The sequence below is a fragment of the Nothoprocta perdicaria genome, unplaced genomic scaffold (genome assembly GCF_003342845.1).
Source record: "Nothoprocta perdicaria isolate Ctin4 unplaced genomic scaffold, notPer1 scaffold_2, whole genome shotgun sequence".
NCBI classification, from domain to species: Eukaryota; Metazoa; Chordata; class Aves; order Tinamiformes; family Tinamidae; genus Nothoprocta; species Nothoprocta perdicaria.
Genome location: NW_020455204.1, coordinates 4245656 through 4272570, shown reverse-complemented (window position 1 = coordinate 4272570; position 26915 = coordinate 4245656). Strand labels below are relative to the sequence as shown.

General features: G+C 46.0%; 1 protein-coding gene across 3 annotated transcripts in view; it reads left to right on the top strand.

Annotated features, from left to right (window-relative positions):
- The window catches only part of FBRSL1 (fibrosin like 1), a 460961-nt gene that overhangs the window by 298897 nt on the left and 135149 nt on the right, over window positions 1-26915 (top strand). For all 3 annotated transcript variants that reach the window (XM_026037566.1, XM_026037565.1, XM_026037563.1), the window contains one exon: window positions 1407-1436. In XM_026037566.1, the coding sequence (XP_025893351.1) occupies window positions 1407-1436 (30 nt within the window). The remainder of the gene's footprint in view (window positions 1-1406; window positions 1437-26915) is intronic.

The following is a 26915-nucleotide window of genomic DNA, read 5'->3' as shown; positions in this document are numbered from 1 at the left end:
CAGGTAAAATGATATAGCCTAGAACAGGCTTGAAGAGCCTAATAATTTGATCTCCATGACCAATTTATGCTGGTAATTTGGGGTATGGGTGCTCTCCAGGAGCAGCCAGAGCAAACAGGATTCACGTGAACCTGGCTTGATCTCAGTGCCCCAGGTGGAGATGAAAGGCTCCTCTTGAGTCATCCCGTGTTTCTCAAGAGGGTGCAGGTGATACCAAGCGTGCTGCTGCGGCTGCATCCTCCTTGGCCCCAACCCTTGTTTTTAATAAGCAGACGTGTTGTCAGTGCTCTCCGGAGCAAGGACAAGTGCAGAGGTGCAGGAGCAGCCTGTGCCCGGCACAGCCCATTTCAGCCTGCCTTGCTGTGATGGAGAAATAGTCCTCTTCTAATCCCAGCAACGCACAGAAGAGATTATAGAGTCTTTCAAAAGGCTGCGGAAAGCTAAGAATGTCACCACTGAACTTCCTGCTTTGTAGCTATCGGATAAAAGGATATGACAAGAAAGAGTCCTGCCTCCTCTCCAAGAGGAGAAGGAGCTGGACAAAGTGACCCAGCAGACCTCGTCCTGCTGTTACCTGCATGGCATGGCAGCACATGCCTTCTCATGGATCATTTCCACGTTTGCAGCTTGTTGCTGTTAGCGTGTCCATTCCCATGTTGCAGAAGTAGGGAAGCCTGTGTTCCAATTACAGAAACCCACCAGGACCATGTCTGTTCAGTGGCCACCAGGAGATTTTTTTATGTTCTCAAAATCTTTCTCAGCTCCAGTCAGTGAGATTTGTATGTCCTAAAACATAAAGTGCTCAAGTTATCTTTCTGTCACTGGTGCTTGGAAAAGAGCATTTCATTTTCAGAGGCTGTAAGAGATTTCACTCTAAAACTCCTTAAGTAAACACTTCCTCCTGGGATCGTGATCTCATTGAAACTAAAAAACATACCAGAATTTATGATGTATTTTAATTACTATTCTTGATACCACTCATTAAATTAGAAATTGATTGCCAGTTTCACAGTTTCCTCATTAGATGACAAAGTGTTTATCAAGGTGAAGCAATGCAAAAGTGTTACTATATATTCCACAATTTGGGATGATAAAAAGCCATGCTTTTTGTTGTGATATTCATGTTGCAGTTGTTATTATAAAGCATAGCTGATTGTCTTTTTTGTTTAAAGTTCATTTTTCCTCATTCAAGTAAGAATATGACATATTTTCTTATAAAAAGAGATAAATTGTCTTTGGTTTATGCTAGCAATTTAAAAGGCATTAATGCAAACATCAAAAGTGTATGTTTGATCGAACTGAGAGCATAATAAACAGCTATCCTAAGGATTTAAGCGGATGATGCAAAAGATCCATATACATAAAGGTGTTTTACAAAACCTTCTTTTTCTCTCTCTAATCCACAGTGTGACAGCGAGAGTGATGTTGACGATAAGGTAAGACTGAATTTTCTTCTTTCATGTGCTTTACCAGCTTGGAAATCCCCTCATAGACAAAATAAGAGTGCATCTAAAGACAATATTTTTCCTCCAGCCCTGATGTCACATTTAGAAGTGTCTATAATTGAATGGAAGAATGTTGCATCAGGTGGTCTCTGTTCCTCACTAGTCCATGCTTACAGGAGAGGAACTCCTGTGAACCTGATAGTCTTCTCAATTAATAAGTGAACATTTGTAGGACCCAAGTTGTAGTGCTCGTGTCAGTGCTGTTACTCTGTTTTGGAGGGTGTCTCCTCGAATACTTTCTGAGACCTCATATTTTATTTAAAATAACCTTTGAAGGTGTCAATTTTATAATCACTTTAGAAGATGGGACAAGTCGTGCCAGCCCTCGAAGGTAGTATGGTAACTGTCAAGGAATGTTTTGTCATGTTGCATGCATATTTATCACAGAGCAATGATTTTTCTGACCTTTTCTTTTGATTCAGAGGTTGGCCATTGAAAGGTTGTAGCTGTGTGTTTTTGTCCAGGGAATTCTTGTTTCACCTTTGCAAGGAAAACAGAGAAATCCCACCACACAGCAGCAGTTGCACCAAGCTTTTAAGCATCAAATCTCTAACAGACTTGAGCATCTCTTGTTGTCTTCTCTTCTGGCAGATCAAACTTGGCAGGCTCAGGTTAGATCTTCATCAAACTTTTATTATATTTGGGCTGTCCAGTCTCTTGCATTCATTCATGAGAAGCTCTAGCATGCAGGTTTCTCCTGGATCAGCATTACAAAAGTGAAGGCTGAATTCAGAAAGCCCTATCTGCTTGGCAGAACACCTGAGTTCAGCTGTGTATTGGAGGTTGCCCTGAGTTCAAGAGAGCAAAGTGAAAACTCTGCTTAAGTCCTTCCATTTTTTAGTGTTGTTAGACCTTGGGAAGCACTAAGGTTTCTTTGTTTGCTTTAAAAAAATCCCATCAGCTACCTAATATCCCTGGAATATAGCAAAGCTGTGTTCAGACTGAAAGCTTGATTGAAGGGAAACCTTTAAATCTTAGCTATTGAATGAAAGGTACTCTACATATTTGATTTTAGATGGATGTATGTATGTGTAGTCACTCCCCTCCATCACCACCATCACCCTCAAGTTCATGTTCCTTACTTAACAAGGTTGCAAGGCAGCAGAGCTGATAGCAGAGGGAATGAGGTGAAAAACTATTCCTTAAAAGCTTCGATACATGGAGTCAAAGCATTTCTTAGACTGCCCAATCAAAGAAAGTAAAAGCAATCACTTAGAAAACTGTTTAAAGATCTGTCAGTCAAACTTGAGATGAAGTTGTAAGTGACATGTAGTTTTATTATACAGCTATGCTATTAATGATTATCTAAATTACACTGGTAGACCCTGCTAGCAGCATTACATCTGAGACTGACGTTTGTTAGATTAGGTTTGACTTCACCTTGTAGAGAAGAAATTGAAATCTGAACAACATTGATTAGCTTTCAGAATGTGGGATCTGAGGTTACCTTCAGAGGAAGCTGCATTGTGTTTGGCTGGTAACTTACTGTCCTTTACAGCAAATGGAAGACTATTACATTGTTCCTTACCATTAGGATGGCATTTCTTTACGTATCTGTAACTGTAAGCTGTCCTTCTAGGCCCACACATTTTCCAACTACCTTCTCCTTAAGGCAACTCCTCTTTAATGGCAGCACTTCTTTTCTTCGTGAGGAGAGCAGCATGAGATAGGCGTCTTTTTCTCTAGCCTGATCTGTAAAGGCATTAGACAAGACATCAGTGCCATTAACCAGGTCTCTGGAATTCAGTAGGGTTGCTTGTGTGTCAGCAGAGACACATGCACGTGCATGTAAACTCGTTGAGGTTGAGCAGAGAGATTTCAAACCTTGCACGGGGATAATGTAAACACAACATTGCCTTGAAGCTGGACAACACAGGGGAAACCTGCCTCGCTCAGTACCTGGCCCGTTGCTCTCCTGGAAACTCATTCAGTATTCGCCTTAAGCCTAACAAGAAGGGACTATAAAAATATTGGCATGAGTGCCCTGAGGGCTGATACTGAAGAGTGTGTTTTCCTTCTTCCATGCATTGGCAAAATGTGCCTTCCAGTAAGGTTCACTACCCTGTGAGCATTATCTGCAGCCAGCTGGGGCATTGGACGTGTTGGCTGGCCCAGCTTCCCCCTGACCCGTGATGGGTCAGCTGCTGTCCCCACGCAGCAGAGCAGCCCTGTCCTGCTGCTCTGTCAGCAAGAAGCAGCTTTCTCTGCGTTACACCTACACGTGTTGGCACTAATGAAGGGCAGGGCAGGAATTAATAAGGTACTTTAGATTTGCATAACATATTTCATTAGTCATAAAATAACACATCACCAGTGTCTGTATATATCCTATGAGAAAAACGGTGAGGAAAAGTTGTTCACATGCAAGTATAAACTGAGTCAGTGATAGGGCTAGAAGCGAAACTGAGTTTTTTCACCTCCTACTTCTCTCTCTGCTGTGCAGCTGATTAGACACTAGTAAGTTCATAGGCTTGTGAATTATTGAACTAGCATTTTAAAAACATGGATATTAAAGCAAAATTAAAGCTTTACTCTCACCACATTGAAAATATAGCGATTCCTGATTATTTTTTTCTTTTGTACAGTGGTGGGCAAGACTCCAGGGGAGAAAAGTAATTGAGCGTAGTCAGTCATACATAAGGTGTATTGGAACTGAGGAGTCATTGCTGTTGTACAAGGTGCAGTGTCACAGCAGATTGCAGAGGGTTTTCCAAAAGCGCCGCTATTTTTAATAATTGGAGAACAGGGGACTCGTCCATCCCTTCTGCTTTCTGAGATCTGTCTCTGGCCAAGTGTATTCTTTCATTTCTGCATCACTGCTGAAATCTCAAAGGAAGTAAGTGGGAAGATACTTTCTCACACCTATCATTCTGTCACCACGCTCTTTTTGAAGAACTGTTCAAAATACCCAAACTAATAAACGGAGCTGTCCAGCCATTTAACCAAGCGAAAAACTTAGCAACTCATGTGTTCCCAGAGATGGAAATGCAAATCCCACTTCTTCTACGGTGTGTTGCTTGAAGGACATCATCAGCTTGGACTCTGCAACTGTAAGGAGAATTGCCTGGTAGTTTGTTGAAGCTCTGGAAATGGGACTGTGCTTTTTGTGAGGGAGAGAAAGGGAGTTAGCCTTGTAATTGTGTGGCACTATCTCCATGCTCTGCAGTAGCTGCCATGTGAAGCTCACGGTCCATAAACATTGTTACTGAAAATATATACTTCCTTTAATAGCAACAACAGCATTAACAGATAGCAATTACCCTTCATTTTCAGGAACTATAAAGTCTCCATTAATTCAAGATTTATGTAGTTATAGCATTTAGCACAGGAATAACACCACAGAGAATTGGTTTATACACATGTAATGAGAGAGCTTATGGCATACTTTAGTGAACATTAACATAATAGAGTAATATAAACCATCAACAGTTCCACTTATTGTCTCTTACCTGCTTTAGCATCAGTATGAAAAGTGGCTAGCAGCTTGGTAATGTGCTCTGTTAAATGGTGTTCTGCAGAAAGCCAAAAGTCAACTTGTGTAAAACAAGGGAATGAGTAATCTCTGCTCGTTACTCCAAAATGTTGTTCTCATTTTTTTAATAACAGTGTTCAAGATTGCATTTAAAAAAAAAAAAAAAAAAAAGCCTGTTTCTTTCTTTCTAAGTAATTCAGTGTTAGTGTTCTTTCAGTCTTGGACTTCTGTCTGCTGTGTGCAAAATTGTGGGTTGTCAGCTTAATTGCACGGCCCTGGCATCTAAGCGAGTTCTCCAAATCAGGGGTTAGATATCAGGCTTTCCTTCATTTAATGTGGTGCTAAGTAAGATATATAAAGAATGACATTGTGTTTCTAAGCTGGATGGGTGTTTAGCACGCGTTTCTTGGGCAGGCCGTGTTTGTGGTGCAGCAGGAGCAATGCGCAGGACTAGCAAAGCCGTATGCAAGGCGGGCGCGCGCGGGAGGTAGCCCGGAGCCGCCGGCAGGCGCGAGGAGCACTCATGGTGCAGGAGAAGAGCATCGAGCACCAGCCGCCGCGGCTCAGCCATGAGCCCTGCCCCGCTCTGCCAGGGCCGTGCGGGCGCCAGACAGCTCACAGCTCAAGGAGGAGATGAGAGAAAGCCTAAAATGAAAAACTCAAGGTAAATGGAGCACCCAGTGGTAGCAGGGATGTTGTTTTGGTACATTTGCAGCCCTGTTGTTGTGTAGCTTTGGTTTTGTGAGTGTTGAGGAAGGGCTCAAGAGGCTGTGAAGGGGAAAAATCAAGTGGCTTTTTGGCTGTGAGGAGGACTTTACTCTCTGCAGTAAAGGATGTGACAGAATGCAGGAGGGAGGTGGTTATTTGGAAGTTGAACAAGGAGATGATCAAGCTTGGCCAGTGAGAGACTAGAGTTGACATTGGTACTGTGTTTGAATGGTGGGTAGAAGTGAGCTGTGAAGGACTCATAGTGAAGACTGATAGTTTATAGTATGAGAAGTGGGAAGGTATGAACAGAACAAAGCTCCAGGCTAAGAAAATAATCTTTGCTGCAGCTGTCTGCATGGGTGCAAGGGCACAGTTACATCTGCAGAAACCAGGGGGAAGGATATGGTGTGAGTGGTGAGCACTTGGACAAGGATTTTACCGTTAGGGATGAGCAGAAGATGTTGGCTATGGCATATAGAAAAAGAATATACAGAACTTAAGCATATGTTGGATATTAAGATCTAGATGATGATTTGAGTCAGAAAGTGCTGAGGACTACAGATTTGAGTGAGGAGTGGAAGCAGTGAGAAAAATAAGCTGTGGAGAGGATCTGGGGAGTTTCATTCAAAGTCCTATTTTAGCTGTGTGGACCTTGAAGAGGTGACTACAAGCTCACAAGATAAAAAAAGCGTAGTTTAGGCAGGAGGGAGAAAGTGATGTGATCATGGAGAGAGATCTAAGAGCAGAAGTGGTTACTCTCTACATATGTGTGGGGGTTTCTGTATGAGATCAGCCAGAAAAAAAAGATAAAGCCCCATGTTACCAGATGAAAAACTTAGGGGATGATGGTCTGAAGACTGCTCAGAATGACAGCAGCGTTCACAGAGGCAGCAGAGCAGAGAGCTGCTGAAGGCTGGGGAGGGAAGAGCCATCTCAGAGGTAGCTGGCAGCCAAGAAAGGCGAGATCTGGCAAAATAAGCTGGTGGGTGAGTGGAAGGCAGACGGCGTGGCAGCTCTTCCCAAAGAGCCTCCAGCAGTCCCCATTTGTGGGCTTTTATTGCAGCCTGATGCTCTCCTGCTCTCTGCAGCTTCCTTCCTCAGTGCGCCAGGGCAGCCTCAGGGCATCGTCTCCTAGGGCTGGAATAAGCCGGGAGCCCAGGACCCCTCAAAGCTGCTGATTTGAAGCCCATAGGGCCTTCCATTTGTTACCCTTGGCTGCTGGAGGCTCCTGCCTCCAAATCCTGTCACATTTTTTCTAACAGTAGAATTGGGCTCCACCTGATAAATCTTTTCCTTCTGTGAGACTGGAAGTCCAGCTCCCCTTTGGGATAATCAGTCCTTTGCTGTTTTTGACACTTACCTAAGCTAGGAGCTCCAACCATTTTGTCCATTATCAGATTTTCCGTTTCTCCGAGGAATGAGCACTTGGTACTTTTCCAGCAATCCCAGTTCTTACTGGCTGCAACAACAGGACTGGAGCAACCGATCTGCTGAATGTCGTCCAACCCCAACCCGAACCCAAGGCTTTCACATGGCAGTATTTGCACTTCTGTTAGCATTACACTTCAATCTGTGACAGTTTTCAACTGTGACTAATAACTAAAAGTCTTCACTTGCCAGTTACTTCCCAGCTGGGTTTTCAGACAAGGTCTGATTTATGTCATGTTTTTACCACGGTGCGCTCTGCTCAGGGAGAGCGATGCTGAACGCCGGCGTAGAAGCGTGTGCCGGGCTCGGGTGGAGGCAGAGCAACTTGCAGCATAAAGCATGTCCACATGTGCATGTTGGTGTGTGCACACAAATACATATGCACTGAATCTGTGATTCCTCTGCAGCTGGATTCTTACAGACTGAAAACCAGCCAGAAACCTGATATTAAGCCTGATTATAAAATAATAACCAGGTAAAGGTGGTTAGTTCTCTTAATTGAAGAACGTCTATTTGACAGATGAGCCACAAGTTGTTATTAAAAACAAATCTGCTTTTGTGGATTATCAAAATGGTGCCATTAGAATAACCTCAAAGACATTGAAAGCCTCCTGTGCTGTGAACAGGCAAACATTATGCTTTTGCCATTGCAGGAGACAAAAAAAAAAATCACTGCTTAATTAATTTATTTTACAGTTAGTTCTCCAAGACCAGATTGACCAGCAAAATAGCGTCTTGAAACCCCACTGGATATTCACTCAGTCACTCCTTGGGAAATTCCAAGTCAGGGAGAGGGTTGGCCTGGGTTCCCGTTGCCCACCCACGGGACACACGGAGCAGATAACACGATTCCCACTGAGACTGAGGGGATTGAGCTGGGCCCTGAACCCCTGCAGAGGGAAGGCAGCCCTCCCAGCTGTCCTCCCCAGCAAAGGGGTCTGCAACTCCCAGTAAAAAGAAAAAATAATAATGGCCTGTCTTGACCCTGCTTTTCCCACAATTTAAATAAACTAAGAAAGCATTTGAATAAAATAAAACAGGCTCAAAGCTTCAGAACCAATGTTATTCCCTCCTACTGGGGTTTTGTCTGTATCCTTTTTCCTTTATCCAGACAGTAAGTACAGAAGTCTGTATGTAACCAGCTGAGTCATCACAGTCTGTGGTATCCATATTCATTCGTTTAAATGCAGAATTTTCTCTTGCAGAGTGAACAATAAGAAAGACCTTGTAGTTTGCTGTCACAAATCTATCATTAATTCACATAAAAGGACCTAGGAGATCTTATGGAGAGCTCTTGGGCAAGACCAAATAATACCAGTTCTGCTGCTGACAGTCTGCAAGCCCCTAGCTCTGTTTGTTTGTGTTTTAATTGTTTAATGTCTCCCGCCTCGAGTTCCCCACCCAGGAGCATTTTCTTCCCCCACACCAGGGACCCAGTGAAGACATTTGTAAGGGCTGAGGCAACAAGAGAAAGAGGACAATCGTGTTCATCTCTCTGGCCACACTAGGAGACCATGTTGTGACATAACCATGAATCCAAAGGGCTGCCTGGGTAATGATGGTAACTCCTGGGAAGCTGTTCAGATAAGCTGGTGATGGCCCAGCATGGATAAGTAGTTGACAGAAACAGGATTTATAACTGAGTGATTGAATTGATCAAGATGCCAAAAAGAGGAGAAGGGTTTGGAGGATGCATATTCGTATCTGAAGTTGCAGAAGTGGGGCTTATTTTGCTTGTAAAGTTTCTTATAGCTGTATTCCAAAACTGTTTTAGCAGATTAAGGGGTACAGAGAGCATAGTGTGCTGCATTGTGTGCTCCATGCACATGTAGAGTAAAATTCCAAGATGAAGCCATGAGCTTCAACCTCAGTTTTATTGCTTTCCAAAGGTTCTCACCTCTGGGTCTAGTCTGAAATAAAATCCAAACCAATTTTTGTTACAGGCTTTTTTGCATATGTAAGAGCTGGGGTTAGCAGTAGCATTTGGATCAGTAGTGAAGACTGGAGGTGACATTTGCCTGACCTTCCTTGGGAGTCGAGCTTACCGCATGATTGCAATGGATACTCCTTTGCCTAGGTGATTTTCCTAGCACTTATCAGCTGCTGTTTCAACTTGCAGCTGCTGATCAGCTGCTGCTTTTGTCTCCTGATTCCATTTTAGTGATCACTGATTTCTCTGTATGTACTGTAAAGACAGTGTAATTCCAGGTGTTTTTATTCTTTTTAACATTTCTTGACTTTAATACCAACTTGTTACCCAGATGCATTTTTCAAGGGGAGTAAGGTGTTCTCCTTTGCAAGTGCCTCGCATCCTATCTGTAATGCATGAAGATCCAATCTAAAAGCATCACTTGATTTCCCTTTTGGCTTTTAAACAGCCTTCCATAGTTTCCACATCCTGGTGGGTTCCCTCTAATTTTGTATGATATTTGTATGATCATCCAAGCAGGGTGATTCTGTGTTTTGTTCAAAGTGGTGCCTACAAGCAGAGCAGCCCCTCACGCAGCTCCTAGGAGCTTGTCTGTGTAAGGCAGGACGCTGGGTGCAGGTCGGTGGCGGAGGTTGCGCAGAGTTGGGGTCTGCGGCTCGCGCCGTCGCAGCAGCCCCGGCTCTGCAGCCCCGAGCGCCGGCCCCTCTGCGTGATCATATCTGCTCGTGTCCAATCCCAACCCTCTGGCGGCTTCTCTTGAGATATGTGTTAAAATGCACAGGAGTCTAGATCTCCAGGGCGCACACACTGACTCCATCCTTGGCCTTTCCCACACCTGTGACAAAATTAGTTGGGGATCTTTGCCTAAATCTTTGGCAGCAGCTGACTTAATCTGCAGTTTACTACTCCTGACAGTTTATTGGGGAAGCAAAGCACACCTTCATCTCCAATAATAAACAGCCCACCCGCCGACACTTTGACAGACTTAATGGTTTTTTATACAAAAATGGACAGACTTAATGTTTCGACTGTAGCGATCATCTGTCCTGATCTCCTTAATGAAATTAGATTAAGTGCACCTGGGAAAATGCTGAGACGGCACATTGCCTTCATCACCTTCCTTAATTTAAAACCAATTTGCGGGGAAAATATCCTCTGAAGCTGAGGGAGGCAGAGAGAAGGGGGAGGGAAGGGGATTTTAAAATCTATCTGGATCGCTACTGGCAGTTTTAATTCCTTTCCCTGCTGGCAATGTGAAATATTAACAGCCTTAAGAACTGAGAGTTTAAAGACTTACTAACCTCCCTGCCTTCCTTATGGGGAAAGGAAGCAAAACAAAATCTTCACCATCAAGTCTGCATGTGAGGATGGAGTCTAGGGCATGCTGAGGGGCCAAGGGTGGCCTGGGTGGGAAAGAGACCTGGTAGAAACCTGACAGTTTCTTCTTCAAGCAGCTAGATGGAGTTTTTCTGAAATACTCTGTAACCTCTGCATGTTGGTGCTAGCTGCTGTCTGTTGCTGCCTGGATAATGATTTAGTTGTGCAGGAAGACAGTAATTTGACTGTATAGCTATAAAATCAGGTGCAAGGTGTACAATATTATACAACAAGATGTTATACAACAGTAAGGGGCTTCAGAATGGGTACAAATGTTCCTTGGGCTCATTCTGAAGACAGACAGAAACATGTCATTTTAATTAAAAATCAAGAGTTGTAAGGAATAATTACAACTTGTTCTCTCCACGAAGGATGATTCCTATCCTTTCACACTGACCCCAGTGATTGCAGAAGCTCTAGCTCAAGGTCTTCCACCGGTGGGTTGGTCTGAGAGCACAGATGGGCTCTGATGCACTGGGAACTTTCTTTATACCAGAGAGTTAAATGTTTACAGCTTTTGTCATTCAGACTGCAACTGTCCGAGCTCAACTGTGCTCTTGATTTATGCATTTCCTGTCTCAGATTTCAGTGTTGCTGGACGGGATTCATACAGGAGATAGGCAGTCTGCTGCTACTCGAAGTGACTTCTTTTTCATTTGCCTGGACTTGCTTTTGTTCCTCGCAAAGTCTTTCATTGTTCGGGTTCTGCAAAGACGTCGTCTTGTGTCTGTCAGGAGCACCCAGAACTCACAGCAAAAAGGAAAGTCCCACGTAACTCAGTGGTCTAGAAATGTCTTGCAGCAGCCTTGGGTTTCTCTAACATAATCACAACGCGATCGCTCATCTTTCCTTCAGCTACTAATGGTCACGCTCAGAGCCTCAGTGATGGTAACCTTTGAAGAAACCAAAATAACTTATTCGTAATAGCTAATTCAAAATGACTATGTTGAAAGCCCCAGTTAAGGATATTTATTAGTGAGGATGGTTCTCAGTTTTCAGAAGTTCTCCTCATCCTCAGCTGGCAGAATCTGCGGATACTCAGTGTGTCTCCACACCGGTTCAGCTTGGTCGTCCACATAACTGGCCCTATCTCTAGGACTCCTTATGTAAGTTTGTATGAGTAGCCCAATTGCTGTCAATGAATAATTTAAATGATTTAAGCCTCAGACATGCTGCTTAATAATGAGAGAGCTCAGCCCCATATGTCCTTGCCCATAAATACTAGAAGATGGGGACAAGTCACTTTTAAATGGGATTCATTTATTTTTAAATGGAATCGTGATAAGGGTTTTAAAGGTAATCATGTGTAGCTATCCTGAATGTTATAAATATAAAAGAACATTAGTCTAAAATTGAAAGGGATCCCATTCATATATAAACTGAGTTAAAAGTATCACTAGCTGAGAGGACAAAACATAGAACAGCCTGTGCTACCTGTGAGAAAGACATTAAGGTGCTGATTCTTTTTCATGGTGTGACAGAGGTGGCTGAAGAGCATTATATGTGTCACGGGGTATTGCGAACACACAGATGCTCTTTCCTGAGGAACTGCGGTGCTCTCTTCCCTACCTGGTTTCGGGTGTCTTGGTTCATCTCCACACTTTAAACCCTGTCCGTGTCAGCGGGGATGGCACTGTGCTGCCCTGGCCAAAACTAACCCTTGCCGTCTGTCTTCCATCCGCTTTCTTGTCTGCCTTTGGTGGGGCAGACTGTTCCTGAAAAAATAATTGCCTTTAGCTGAACTGGAGTGTGTTTTGGTTTTGCTTTGTTAAAAGTCATAAAGCTTTACATACTACATTCAAAGTCTTATCCTTTCTGAGATGGGGAGCCTGTTTTCTTAACTTCCTCAGAGAGATGTCCTTTGAGGCGGTCAAGTATCAAGATGTTTCGTGGATATCTGTTTCCTTTGAACTCTTAGCACACAGAGATCATTTGTGCAACTGCTACAAATTAAAAGGTGGCTCGGGAGAGAGGGAGAGCAAGGTTGGAAGAAGTGACAGCTTCTTGGTGCGTATGTCTGGGCTTAGTCAAAACAACGTTCTAAGTTATCCTCAGCCTTTTGAAGTCTTTGCTGCCCTGGCTTTGTTTCTGCTTCGTACATCGTTGCCAGCAGCCATCAACAGCTTAAATGTTCAGAAATTGGCTCCTGGCTGGACAATAGGTGATGATGTACAGTACGCAGCAGATGGAAGGATGAGTTACTTAAAACAGATAAGTAAAACCTTGTATTAGCTTAAAAATCCATATAAACCTAACCTATAGAAAACCTGGGAAGGAGGTGGGGAGTGCAGCACAGGTGAAGGTGAGGTGCGGAGTTCGGCTTGGAGCTGCCCTTGGTGGCACCTCCACGCGGGCAGGTGGGGTGGGGACAGACACTTGTCCTGGGCGAGGAAGCCACAGCACGCGGGGATGCTCTTCCCTGCCGAGACACACCAGGAGGAGCAGTTCCTGCAGCTGGGTGCCCTTAGCAGCATTTCCAAGTCAATTAGAACAGGTCTGTATGCAGAGCTAATTCGTATTAAGAGTAGCAGTGCGCTGGATAGCGCAGTCCCGCCTGGAAACAGGTGTCGTGTCCACCTGCCCGGCTCCCTGCCGTGCGGTGCCACCGCGGCGTCGCGCTGCCTTCCGCGCCGCCCGCCCACACACGTGGCCAGCAAAGGCCCGAGGGGCGACGTGGTGGCTCGCCTCTTGGTGCAATGCTCTGGAGCCATGGAAGTGCTGTGGGACGGCACAGTAAGTGCCCTGCCAGAATGACAGCCCCGATTTCACTCCTTTGCAAATGGGTAAAAGGCGCCGGCATGAGGAGCGTGCGTAGAGGCAGGGACATAGCGAGTTCCCCGGGGCTCCCCGTCGGCCGCGCGTCGTGCTGCACCTATGGCCTGCCCAGGGAGCAAGCATCTGGGGGCAAAATAACACTGCCCTGAGCATCAGATGTGGGGTTCAAGTTTGTGGGCGAGCTCGTCTGACGCTGCTGCTCAAAGCGAGATTTTCTCATTGCCTTTCACGAGCCGAGCTTCAGAGCGCCTTTAAAAACAACAGCAGTGACTCCAGGGTAGCTGCTTAGAAAACATTTCTTCTCGGAGCCATGTTCCACAACAAAACCTGGGGAAGCCAAGAAAAATGCTGGCCCGTTGGAAGGAGTTTTGTTTAGAGGCCCGAAGCCTCCGACGTGCCACAGACAGGCACACGCATACGTGGGACTGATGCAACTGCCTCCGTTTCATAGGAAAACAAGCCAGGCAGGCTGCAGGGCTCGGAACAGTTGCTCGCCAGATCCTGATTTATTTGACAGCCTTAGTAATAAAGTAACTATTTGTCTAACTCTTCCTGATTAGTCTGAAGAGGTCTGCCAATCTTAAGAGGATTGACTAGTCAAGAAACCACTGGTATTTTGGCTTTTTTTTTTCTTTTTTTTGGTAAGGGTTGTGATATTATTTGCAATAATTTCTCCTTTATTAATTTTGGCGTTTCAAAATAATTTGCTGCTGCAATGTGAACATTTTCCACATCAACAATAAGTCTGTTACGGAGAATTTTACAAAAACAGAATGACTTCATATTGCTTGCAGATGTATTCTGTAAAAATAATTGTTTTTCACTAGATTTTAATGTTTCTGGGCCTTTGTAAACATAATGCCTAAATACTTTTATTCAATAAACGAGATCCATTCAGTAATTGCTTGCATATTTGAAGTCCAGTAAATACGGAGCAGATTTTGACCAAAATCTGTGTATCATTTAAACCGCTTAGGTCACAGCCCTAGGGCAGAAAAGAACTGGTGAGAAACTTGTGTTTTCAGAAGTGGAGAACTGTGACTTCAGAAACCAAGACAAATAAGCCCCATTTTCCTTTAATTAGTGGATTCCTGTTTATGGGCCAGGCTCTCTTTATTCTCGGTTCAGTAAGGCTGGGAACTCAGAGGAGGCTGGAGATGTTAAGCATTCTGTTCTCTGGGCTTGCTTTATAGTCTTGGGTTACCAAAGTCCTTTAGGCTGCCTTGGAAGTCACATCACACAAGACCATATTTGTTCCTTGAATGCATTGTTTTCAGGTTGGAAACACCATTGTGTGTAGATGGAGGAAATGAGTGCGCACAGGCCGGGGAAAAGGATCTTACTAATTGTGAGGCTTGTTTTCACATGTGCTGGGTTATACAGGGCCCAGCCATGAGCAGAAGACCTTGCTGGAGCTAGCAGGACTGCTCTAGTAAGCAGATTGTGGTCTGAAGTTTGGGCAGAATGTCAACATAAAACAAAAAAGGCAGTGCATGAATAATTGGGTATTGCTTGCCATGCAAGAAAAAGAACTTACAAAGCAAAGTAGAATCCAGAAATAAAATTGAAATAAAAACAAAAACAAACAAGTACCACATGGATTGTAATGCTTGTGCGAGCCATGTTTGGTAGAGTCCTTAAATCAACCAGCTTCCTGACGCCATCGCGGAGCTCTCGTCGTGCTGTGTGAAAGCAGGCACCTGGGGAAATGTTCTCTGTGAGGATTTTTTTTTTTTCCTTTAATGACATTTTGCAAGGCAGGGAAGTCTTGCAATGGATCTGAGGAGGGCAGGACATCTCAGATTGAGCTGGTTTGAGAGACAACGTGGAGTTTTCCCTTGGACTTTGCCACATGCTGTTCTGTGAACACTGTATTCTTACAAGGGAAATTGTGGCCTCTTTGAAAGCAGCGATAAAGCTCTCTTGAGTTTAAACCAGACTGAGATTTCAATCAGTATTGGCAAGAGCAGACCCCGTGCCCCCTCAGAACCACGCTCTCTTAACACAGAGGAGATGGTAAGTAGTGGTGAAGCAGCCTTTTCACTTGATAAATGGGGTAGGTGCAGGAAGTGACTAGTCATCTCTCCTAACACAGAGAAGCTGAGAGAAGCATAGGGAAAAGTGCTGGATCACAGTGGCCCAGGTGACAAGTCATGAAAAGTAAACCCCTTGGGAAAGGGCAGCTTTGTATAAATCAGGCCTGCATCTTTTGCTCATGTGCTTCTCTGTCACCCCAGGTCACCCTGGCTCCGACTCCTTCTCTTCCACCTTCCGAAAGAACAACCCCCCTAAAGCTTTACAGCTGTTTCCACACAGAGTTAAATCCTCCTAGGTACTCCTTGCTCGCTGGCCTTTGGTGCACTGGTGGTGGAACCGCACGGAAGCTCCCGGTCTGATTCGATTCCTGGGATTCCTGAGAAGATCAGCTGCTCCGAAGGGGCAGCAGTGGTGACCCCAGGGCTCTGTGAAACTCCTCCCAAGAGGAGCTGTTCCTCCTAGCAGCTGCCCCTTTGGGGACAGACAGGAGACCTGGGAAAGGGCTTACGCTGTTCTCGCCATGGGGCCTGTGGCTTGGGCAATGTCCTGCTTGTAACAGGCTCTGCACCACCAGACATAGAGATGGTGCAGAATGGTCTCTGCTTCTGTAGAACCAGCTGGGACTGGCTTTTTCGTGAGCTCAGGTTTATATGGGTCTTTGAGCTGGGCAAAGGTTGGAAGAGAGACAACAAGACACGGTGAGATAAAGGTGTAAAGTTATACAGCTAGGAATAATTGCATGTCAAGTGAGTAATCTTATTTCTGCTTAATTAGAAGAAAGGAGTGTGAAATAGGATGGTTGCTGTTGGAAGCATGGCCAAAACTCTACACAAGTACCACACGCTATGGTGTTTCCTCTAGCTGTTGCTGATCGAAAGCTTTGCCTTAGGAAACTGAGCTCTTAGATTTTGCTAAACGTTGTATTTTGCGCAGGGAATTGCGTCCAATTGAAGTACCAACCCTGGCTTGGATACACAGTGCTGACTGATATGGAGCAGTTGCTGGTTTGCAGACTTCGTTGAGGTAACAGGCAGGCTGTGATTCCTGATTCGCTTGTCGTGCACCAGAAATGTCCAGGGTGTTTTGGGAAGCACAGACTGATAAAGTGCCTGTCCTCCAGATCTTGCACAGAGAACAAGTGTCGCGGAGCGTGTGGAAAACTGAGAAACAGTGCTGAAAAAATGAGAAAAGTCAATAGTTATATTGCCCATTAGATTAAATGCAGGATAGACTAGTGTCACCCTTTGCATTAGGAAACTGCCTTACTGTTTTTGGTTTGATGCTTGATTTTCCTATAGCCATAAAAGTGCCTGCTCTTGCACTTGCATGCAGGTAAGTGCCTCTGTGTCTGTGCTGTAGCTTTTGGATCTTACTGTTATCAGACACTTCATGTCAAAGTGAGAACAGCATCCAAGTAAAGAAAATAAAGGGTCTTTATTTCTGCAAGTGCCTTTGTGGATCTGCAGAGGTTGTGATGAGGAGGAGGGAGATGGCGAGTGCTCTTTGCCTGTGCTGGGCTGGCAGGATGGGCTTGACAGGTGAGTAGCCCTGCGAGAGCTAAGGCCGGAGTCGGTAACACTACTGCTAAGCCGGGACCTACTGCAGCCTTGCTCTCTCACTGGGTAATCTCTCCAGGGAATTCTATACTCCGAGCACTGCCATGATACATGCACTTTATTATATCTTTCAGCACACAATAGCACCGCTGAAAACATTTCCATTGCTTGTTATCTAATCTCTGTCATCAGAGGTCAATGAATACAGGCCAAGGCCTGGCCGTGGCACGCTTCCAAGGGGAAGTCGTGCACCCTGTGGAGGAGCCCGCTCCAAAGGGAGCATAAGCTGGGATTTGCCTCACGTGGTGTCCAGGCATCCACAGACTCCAGAGATTGCTTTGCGGGGGCATTTGCAGGGACAGTTGCTAAACCTCTGATGTGTGAAGTCGTGACTGGGATGTTTGGGTAGTTGGCCTTGCACTTGTCTCTGGTTGCCAGAGGAAGCTCTAATGGGTGATGCTGGAAGTTGCCCACCTGTTATTTGCTGTATTAAAGCTCTCAGAAGCTCCAGCCAAGGACACGGTTTGCAGTAAGCTGTACACTTCTTGAAAAGGCTGCCCCACAGCCAGGAGCTACTCCAGCAGCGTCACGAGTGTCACCGAACAAGGATCTCAGGGAGGAGAGAGGAGCCCTGCAGACCCTCGTGGGAGCTTCTGCCAGGGGCCAGAGGCAGCGCATGGGACACGGGCTGCGACCTGCTCTCCCTTGCAGCTGGGCACATAGTTACTCTCCAGGGAGCTGGAGAGTGATGAGAGAAGGGTGGGTGCAGAGGAGCGCGGTGGCTGTGTTTTGTAATCATCTCTGTTATCAGAGGGACAGAGGTTTCACCAGGGAATTACTGTAAGAAAACACCCTCATTGATAGGTGACCGCTGGCAGACATAAATGCATGGAATACGGTCACGTCGGAGTAACTGGATAATGTAATAAATAGCTGGATAGGGGCCTGATGCAGAGAGAGGCTTGCCGAGCACTCCCACGTTCCTAGTGCTGCTTCCGCTCGCTGGCAGCGCTGCAGAGGAGCTGGGGAGCGACACTCACAGCAGCAGGCTCAGAGTGTCGCCCCTCAATCAGTGTTTCAGGGCAACCTCTGCTGCTGCTGGTGTCATCTAGTGAGGGGGTTTATGACTATATTGTTTGTTCCCGTGATTTATTCCTAGCGTTTTTCTGAAGCTGCCACGGCAGTGTAAAAGATGCTTGTGTCTCAGTGTGTTTTTATAAGTGTAAAGTTCAGGGTTATTTTGTAAAGGCAAGATGGATATGGAAAATCCTGTCCAATCTCCGCACAGTTTTTTTTCCATGAAACAGCATTTGTCTCTGTCATGTGCAAGCAGACTTCATTCGTGGCTAAGAGCTTCTCACTGAGAAGCTTTAATGTCATCCTGGATATACAAATTATCCTTCTTTATTTGGGGGGAGTCTAAGAGACATGGTCTCTTCATTCCTCTCCAAGTCACAAAACACAGATCTCCCCCCTGCTGTGCACAGAGCAGGTAGCAAAGCCAGATGTTAAGGTTGTCCTGCAGTTTATGCCATCACACTCTGCTTTCATGTGCTTATAAGTTGGCCAAACTTCAGCACTGTAAATATCCTTGTTCAGCATCTTCCCAAGACTGAATTATCTCGGAAGAGGAATTATCTTGGAGGACTTCAGCTGAAGCACTTCAGCCTTGTCTCTGAGCTGCTTTAGAGAAAGCCATGTTATTTTGCACCATGAAAAATTCTTATAACACCAAATATCTATCACCTGCCCTGTTTCGAAAACCTATTGGGTATGTTCATTGTTATCTTCATGTATTTCTATACAAAGGTCTGCCAGGTTCTGGCAGCCGAGGCGAGCGCTCTGCTCAGCTGCTGGGGCTCAGCCAGCAGCTCTTTCCCTTCTCCTCCTTGCTGCTAGCAATGCTATGGAGCAAAGAAAAGGGGAGATGGCAAAAGCACATCTCCTTTATGGATAGCTTTTCCTGCTGGCATCCAGCAACATGGAAGGGGTGCCAGAGCGGGGACATTGCAGGTTGGAGATGGCAGCGGTTGGGAACTAGAGCTGTGCTGGGATGGGGTGGACCCAGGGGACACAGAAAAGAAGGGAGGCAAATTTTGGAGGGAAGAAAAGGGATATTACTGCACAGCTGAGACATGCATGCAAAGGAGAACTGAATTATGGTTCTATGGACAACCCTAAGTCTTCTTACCCCCCAGGTTTTAAATGTTCTCCTTTGTCTTTAATGGTTTTGGGGTTTTTTTTTTTTCATGCCTGATGGTATGGCAATTGAAATGGGAGAGACTGTATGAAAGGTAGTGTTAAGTTTTGCATGAGCCAAGACACATCCTAAGCCGAGAAGGAAGAAAGTGTTTATCAAATGTCTGTGTCTGTGTATGTTTTAGGGTACAAACAGATGTTCTCTATGTGAAACTTGGATAGAAACACAGTTTAGGAAAGCTCTCCCTCCCCTTCTGCTGCTGCTTTTAGAGATGTATCAGCCTCTTAGAGAACAAGTCCTGCAGATCTTACAAGCCATTGTTTTTTGTTAGCAAGGTTTGCCAAGCTTGTCCCTGGTTGTAAACCTTTATTTCCTGTAATTTAAACAAATGATGCATTTCAGAAGTGATTCAGTTCCTTGAAATAAAGACGTATGTCTACTAGGTGACTAGTCTGGTCTGCCTAAGCTTCTGCCTTGCCCAAAGCCTGGGGGATGGTGTGTGGTGCTGCAGCCAGTTCTTCTTTCAGCTTTTCTCTGAATACCTCTGCAATCCTTTTTAAGCTGAACCCCAACCTGGGAGTGTTGAGGTGGGTGTTCAAACCACTGGTGCTCGCGTGCGCCGCTGCAAGGGAATGCTGTGTTCCCTGGGCATGGATGCTGCTCTGCAGAAGAGCAAGGCTGTGCTTGCCGTTCCCGAGGTTTGTGTGTGTATCCAGGCACATATGAAAAATAGGAGAGATCAGGAGAAGGCGTAAAGACAAGTATCCACAAACCCACACGGGGTTGCCTTTTGAGGGTAAGTGGCTCTCCATTGCTGAGCTGACCTTAGAGAGCTGCTTTATGTCGTGTGACTGCATTAACTCATCTGCACTGTGTGGGAATTACTCGCCTCCTGCTCGCCTCCCTTGCCATCCCTCTGTAGGGAACTGTATTCAGAATATTTTGACTATCAAATCTAGTATGAAGCTCAGAGAGCTCTGACCATTCCCTGTGGTTAACGTTAATTCCTCCATCTAACCTGTCTAACTTGCTCTCTGATGACCCATTACAAGCAGTTGTTTTTAATTAGCAAGCTACTAGCTTGCAATGCACAGATTAAAAAGAGAAAACAAAACACTTTGTTCAGCTTTTGGAAAGCATAGGCTGAATTATTTACCACACTGCTTTTAAACTGCTTGAAATAGTTTATTAAAAGTGGTGAAGTTTTGTAACTGGAACCTGCCTTGCCTCATACCGTAACGTGTTTGATAAATACCCAGAAAGAAGGAGATGTTTGCTTTTGCTTGAAAAGCCCCAGCTTGGACAGTTTACTGGCTGGACCGGAGGGTGCAGCAGATATTTGCGGTCAGCCAGAGAGATTTGCACAGGCCTCAGACACCTGTACAAGACGAGTTGCAAAACCTGTTGTTGGAATGAATGACATGCGAGGACTCTTCCAAAACTCTCCTTAGATTTCAGTGTAAGTGAAAACAAATGTTCTGCTGTAAATATCCCCCAGGTGAATACGGTTATTCTCTTCGCAGCTTTGAAAGGCGCTTCAGGCTAGAGAGGCTCCCCGGAGAGGGAATTTAGCGCTGGGAGCCAGAGGTCGGGGTCAGGTCACTCTGCTCCATTTGAAATTTGGCACCTAGGTCCATATGGCAACTGCATCATCCCGGGGGCTAATTTGCCAGAGCAGATCAGCTGCCCGCTCGCCGCCGGCCGCCTCACGGCAGGGCCGAGCAGCAACCTGGCCTCTGATGCCTCAGGAGACCCGGGACCCCTTGCTAAGAACAGCGCCTGCATCCTGCTCTTGATTTGGAGGCCAGGTGAAGCATCCAGGGCAGAGCTGTGCCGCTGCCAAGGGCTGCCCGGTGCACTAGCCTGCCAGCATTGGAGCCAGAGCTGCGGCTTCACACCGCAGCTTCTTGCAGCCTAGTTAGGTTGGTCTGAGCAAGGAGGGGATGGACAAAACCCCCCACTGCATGGGTAGTTGTGCCAGGAAACTTCCCATTTTTTTTCCAGTACAGCTTTGCTTGCACAGGTTTTACTGGTTTGAGTGGCAGTGTCTCACTGGTGCAGATACTTCCCTTTCCCAGGGGGATGGCCCTTGGCATGACCAGGGCCAGGAGCAGGGTGGGAATTCTCACCTGGACATTGGGTTTATCTGCTCCACACCGCTGGCCAGAGGGTCCAAAGGCCAGCAAAGAATTTTTAGCCCATCAGGTTACTGAGAGCAGATGTAGGCCATGCTATACCCTAATTTGGAAAAATAAAAAGTGAGCCCAAATGCTTTGCAGAAATTACTCTTTGATCTGTCCTACTGCGCAGTCTGTGCAGGCGGTCACAGCTGTCCCATTCCCGCAGCCCCTTTTTGTTCTCCCTGGTGCCACGTTTGTACCGGTGCTGCTTCAGCGATGCCAGGGGAGCAGTTCCAGGTTTCTACCAGCAGTTTGGCAACCCTCTAGTGTTTAAAAATCGTGAGTCAGGCTCCAAAAAAAAAGCGTCATTTTTTCTTAAGAAGTCATGATTAGAAGATTTATTTTTTAAATTGCTCTTCCTCTATTCTCTATCGCTGAAAGATGTTTCTTCAGTTTTCTTCTTTTGCCACGTCCATGAGGTCTGAAGGTCAGGGGAAGTCAAGACTTCCATCCAAACACAGGACTGCAGGAAATAAAGCTGTTTAAGGGGGCACTTTATCAGAGATTGCTCTTGCTGTCAGTCAGGGCGCACCCGGAGGGAGTTCTCTTTCCTGGCAGAAGCCCTGGAGCTCTCCATGTGTACAAAATGTAATAATTGTCAACATTGTGAGGTTCATATTAAAATCCTGCGAGTTGGCAGCATTGCACCTGCGTAAGAACAGGCTTCATCTTTTATTTTAGATGAAGCCAGACTTTTTTTGACCAAGCCTGTAGGCAGAATACAGAACTGCTTACAGAGAGTTGGATTTTAGCTTAAAACCGTGACTCCAACGAGGTAGCCAAGTGTTCCAGCTCATAGTGAGCTAATATTTTATAGTGGTGGTTGGATTAGTTAACTGCTCAGCAGGAAGGCCTATGTATGTACGCACTTGCACAAATCTAAGCAATGCTCCCTCATATCCATGGAGGAAGCCAGCCAGATACTCCAGCAATTTCAATTCTGTCTTTCTGTTGCCCATGCCTGCGCCTTTTATCATTTATTTGGAAAGTTAATGAAAACAAGCTTAGTACAAGGGAAAGCACCCAGCAGAGCAGCCATCAGAGCTGCAGAAGTTTCTTCTTGCCTGGTTATAATTAATGGCTCTTCCAGCAGAGAGAGACTGGCTGCGGCAGCGCGGGCCAGCGAATGCAGCAGGCTGCTGGAACAGCCGCTCTTGGTGCCGGCTCAGGCTGCCTGGCTGGGAGAGCAGCCCGCATCCTTACCTGCTATCCAGGAAAGCATAAAAGCCATCCTTGCTTTGCTTTTTTCTTTTATTTTCCCCCCCAAAATGAGTGTTACACTCTGTAGCATTTCTAAAAGACTTTAAGATGGGTTAAAAGTCCACTGTGGTGTGCCTGTGCACCTGTGTTACATTAGAATAGGGAGTAAATGTGTTTTGGAAGGGAAAGGTGAAACGAGTACATTGTGCTCAGCATAAAACACTCAGACTGGGTGGATTGCAATTAAATATGCGTTGAACCTAATCAAAAAAGTTGTTTGCAACGTAGAAGGACGATAGTGATAGTGACCTCAAACAAGGTGGTCATGAGGTATACAGTTCATACTGGTTCATATTTATAAAAGAAAATCGTAAGAGTTGACCAAGTCTCCTAAGTTTCAGGCACCAGCCAGCTTATCATGTAGCTTGAGATGTGTCAGAGTCTCTGGACTGTCGAGACCCTCCAGCTCCAATAGGAAACTGTTGCCGACTCCTGCAGGGCTTGGAGCAAAGCTGTGGAGGGGTCTGAGTCACCACGTCAGTGCTCTCTGCAGGCACAGACCAGGGTTCTTCCAGTGCAGGATTGTAGAAGCTCTGTGTAGATGGTGAGTTAATGACCCAGCAAGTGAATTGCTTCATGAAGCAGCATTAATAATAGTCATTCTCTTAACCCCATTCCATATCACATACAAAAATTCCCCACTCAGCATTTGCAGCTAAAATGGGCAAAATCTCAAATGTAAAATTGCGAGCGTTCCCTCACTGAGGAGCCCGCTCTGACATTTTGAAACTAGTCCTTGGCTATTATTTTTAGTGCTGTGCTGAGGATATAAATTGTACAAAAACAGCAACTGGGGTTGCTGGAAAACTTTCTGCCCAAAGGTTGAGAATGCTGGGAGATAATAACAAAGCCAAAGGCTAATGCTGCTCTTAAATAGAGGTCACTTTTTCAGATTAGGGAGTGATACTTTTCATACACAAACCCACGTTTTAGTTGATATCTGCCTGGTGTTCGGAGCAGATAGCATTAAAAGCTCTGACTTAAATGTACATCAGCAGGAAGAGAACACATTTGACTCAGTGCCCTTATCTGCATGGGCATTGTCAGCAGTGCGACTTGGCTTTTGTCAATACATGTTTCTTGCTCTTGCAACCCTTGCGTTGAGACCCCCGATAACAAATCACCACGTCAGTTAATTGTCCAGGCTTTCTTTTTGCAGATTGCTAAATGAGGTGGTTAAAACACTAATTACAGGATACTGCTGATGGGCCTCCGTTAAGCTGCTGTACTACTGGGAGAGATGCCTATATATATCTCCGTTTTCAAGGAAACCATTTCTAGGAGGAGTTGGGTTTGATAGCGACTAGTGGTTCACATGCCGTGGGGCTGGTGCTGCTGGGGGCACCGTGTGCCCGGCGCACGTAGCCCTGGGCACTGCTGCGTCTGGCCTCTTGCCACGGGCTAGCAAGCTGACCCAGCTCAGGGCAGCTCCTGTTTATTCTGGGCTGTTTCTTGCATGCTGGTGCAGGCACTGAGGGGGAGAGGGGAATAGGGAGCCCGCGTTGCTTGAGGCTCCCGTGGTGGAGCACCCGACGCATCAAAGATGGGAGTAAGTTTATTTCTAATCAACCCGTGCTATATTTCAATCAAAGGGTTTAAATTTATACACATAAATAATTCATGCAGTTATTACGCTACACATTCAGCATGCGGAACACACATTATCCTGTCCTTGTCCTCCCCAAGCAGATCTGTAAGTGCAATCATCCGAGTTCCACCATAGGAAAATAATGCCAATGGTGAGATCCTGGTGCATGAAAATTGACAGCAAAATTCTTACAGAACTTCAGCACCAGTGGGTTCTCTTTGGAGCAGCCCAGAGCTGACTTGTTCTTGCTGTGCTCCATGGTGCTAGCGCCCTTGCAGTGACTGTCACCGCGAGGGTGGCTGATGTGGGAAGGCATCACAAGGCAGCGAGCGCCGCGTGGCCTCGGCCAGACCCAGCTTGGAGTGCGACCTGCCCGCAGAGCCGTTTCTAATGCGCAGGACGATGCCACCTCTGTGTTGAAAAACAGAGCGTGGCGGCACGATTGCTAATGTTTTATCCCAGCAAATACATCCCTACCACTTACTGAAGGATTAAATTTAATAATAAGCTTGATTGTGTTCATTAAAAAAAATTGGCTGGCTCCCAAAATAGTATTTTGTGGAATGTACATGAGTAAGGTTTGGCGTTGGGTGAAGTGTTGTGTCTTTCTCAGCTTCGTGCTGGTCTAGTTCATGTTCTTTGTTTGATGTTCTTTTTGTCTTAGTTGAGTCTTGAGTTGAGTGTCATTTCTAGTTTAAATGAGGTAATTTCTGATAGGTGGGAAATCCTATTTCCCTTTAATTGAAGTTATCATTTACCATTATATATAGGCACTGTGCTGTAATAAGCATTACGCGAATATGCAAAGTGGGGTGCAGGTCTGTGCGGGCGGTGGCTCTGGCATGCCGTGCAGGGCAGGCAGGGTAGGTCTGTGCTGCCTCACTGGGGGCTGAGCCTCCCCGCAGCCCGGCGTGCGCCTTGTTAGCAACCTGCTCCTAATACACACCGCAAATCACCTGCACGCAGGACTCGGCTCCAGGGCCTGACCCGACCTGCCGCGTGTTCAGGTGGAGCTGGGAGCGCTGCCTGCGGCTGGGATTTTCTGCCACTTCCCATCATAAAGCTCTGCTGTCGATGGCTTGTAGCTCTGCCAAGCCCGATCACTCCTTGAACTGAAATTTTCCATGTTAAACATTTGCCTGCAGCTGAGTTTTTTTTTTTTTTTTCCTTGCGAAGGCTCAACTACAAAGATTTGGCTCTCCTGAAAATGCATTGAGGGGGAAAAGCAAACTGTTTTGGTCATGTTATAAACACTTGCAAGTAATCTGCTAAGAAACTTGTACGCCTCCGTACTTGGGAGCAAGGATGAGACACTTGGCTGCGGCTCAACCTCGTGTAAGACAGATGCCTTTTGCTATCTCTGTAAAAGTTGCATCAAATTCAGTCAAGTCAGAGTACTCCTCTAAGTACCATTTTTCACAATTCTCAGTATTTCAGAAGCACAAGACCCCGTGCTTACACAGGTAGGCTTTGAAAAGAAAATACTATTTACCAAGTAATTTGCTGGATATTCTGTATGAGGCATTTCCCAAAAGGCAACCCCCTAAAGAGAAGCCTCCAATCAGGAGGAGGAGGAATGCCCAGAATTGCTTAGCTGTCAAGATCACAAGAAACGCCACATGTATGTAAAGGGCACTGATAAGATGAGGGAAAAACTACCCATTCCTGCCTCTCCTCTCCGCAGCATCATGTAAATCTGTCTGCACTCGCGTTTCATGCTTTTAATTGAAAACATGAAAGTGGGGGGAGCGTTTGAGCAGATTAGCTAATTGATTGATTGATTATTTACAAGGAGGCAAAACGAGAGAGACAATGATATCTCTTTAGAGAGGCGTCAAGGCAAATTATATGATTATCAGGATACCGTATGCACCATTTCCCACCCATGCAACACACAACTACACCTGAGTTGTAGTTGATTTTACACCTGAGTATTTCCTAATACATTTCAAGAGGACTGAAAGTGCCTTTCTCAAAAGCAAGGCAGTGGAGGGTCAGGAACATTTCTTTTCTTGCTGTGTCAGGCTGACGCTGGTGAAACCGGGGCAGTTTCCGCGCCGCGCTCGGCCGGCTGTGCCCGCGCTTGTGCCGGGCGTCGGGGGCCAAGTGTCTGTCCTGCCTGTCCCAGCGCCAGGACAGGCCCCCGAGGAATGTGTGTTAATGTGCACCATATTCTCGGCCATCTGTTGACCCCATCTGACTCACTGCTGCGTGGCCCGCGGGGCTGCTCCCGCGGGAGGGCCGGGAGGTCGGCAGGGCACAGAAGCCCTCTTGTAGCTGCCGAGTGGCAGGGCCATCTGGAAGACTCCCTCGCCCTGCTCCTGTTCCAAGTCTGCCTTCTTGAGGGAGCTGCGCCAGGATGCTGATGTCATTGGCTTGTTCCTAAAAAAAAATCAAGCCTTCCCACTGCCCCCAGTCCCATCCCAGCTGGAGCAGCCCTTGCGGGAGGAGAGACCCCTGAGCCCTTCCCACTGGGACCGTTTGCCAACAGACCTCGCTGCCCTTGGGGAAGGGTTGCCCAGGAGTTACTCCTTGTGTTGAACTGTGTGATTTGTGCCAAGCAGCGAGAGACCATCTTTTTAATTTTTTTTTTTAATCTACAACTACTTAATTCCCGTAAGTTTGAATTCCCGTAAATTTGGATTCCCATAAATTTGATTTCCTGCAGTTTAGTCTGGGGGCGGTGAGCGTGGCTTTGGGAGAGGCGGGAGTTGGAGCATCCTTCTGAGCAGCAGGGCAAGTTCCCACCTGCTTCCCACGTCCGCCTGTGGGTGATTCCTCTGCTCCAGGTGGGCCTCAGCCCACCAGGAGGGATCCAGCACCGAACCTGTTCTCCTGTTCTCCAAATTGCCTTCATTTATTTTCTCTGGAGCAGGGTGATTTACTGTTTCACATGTTT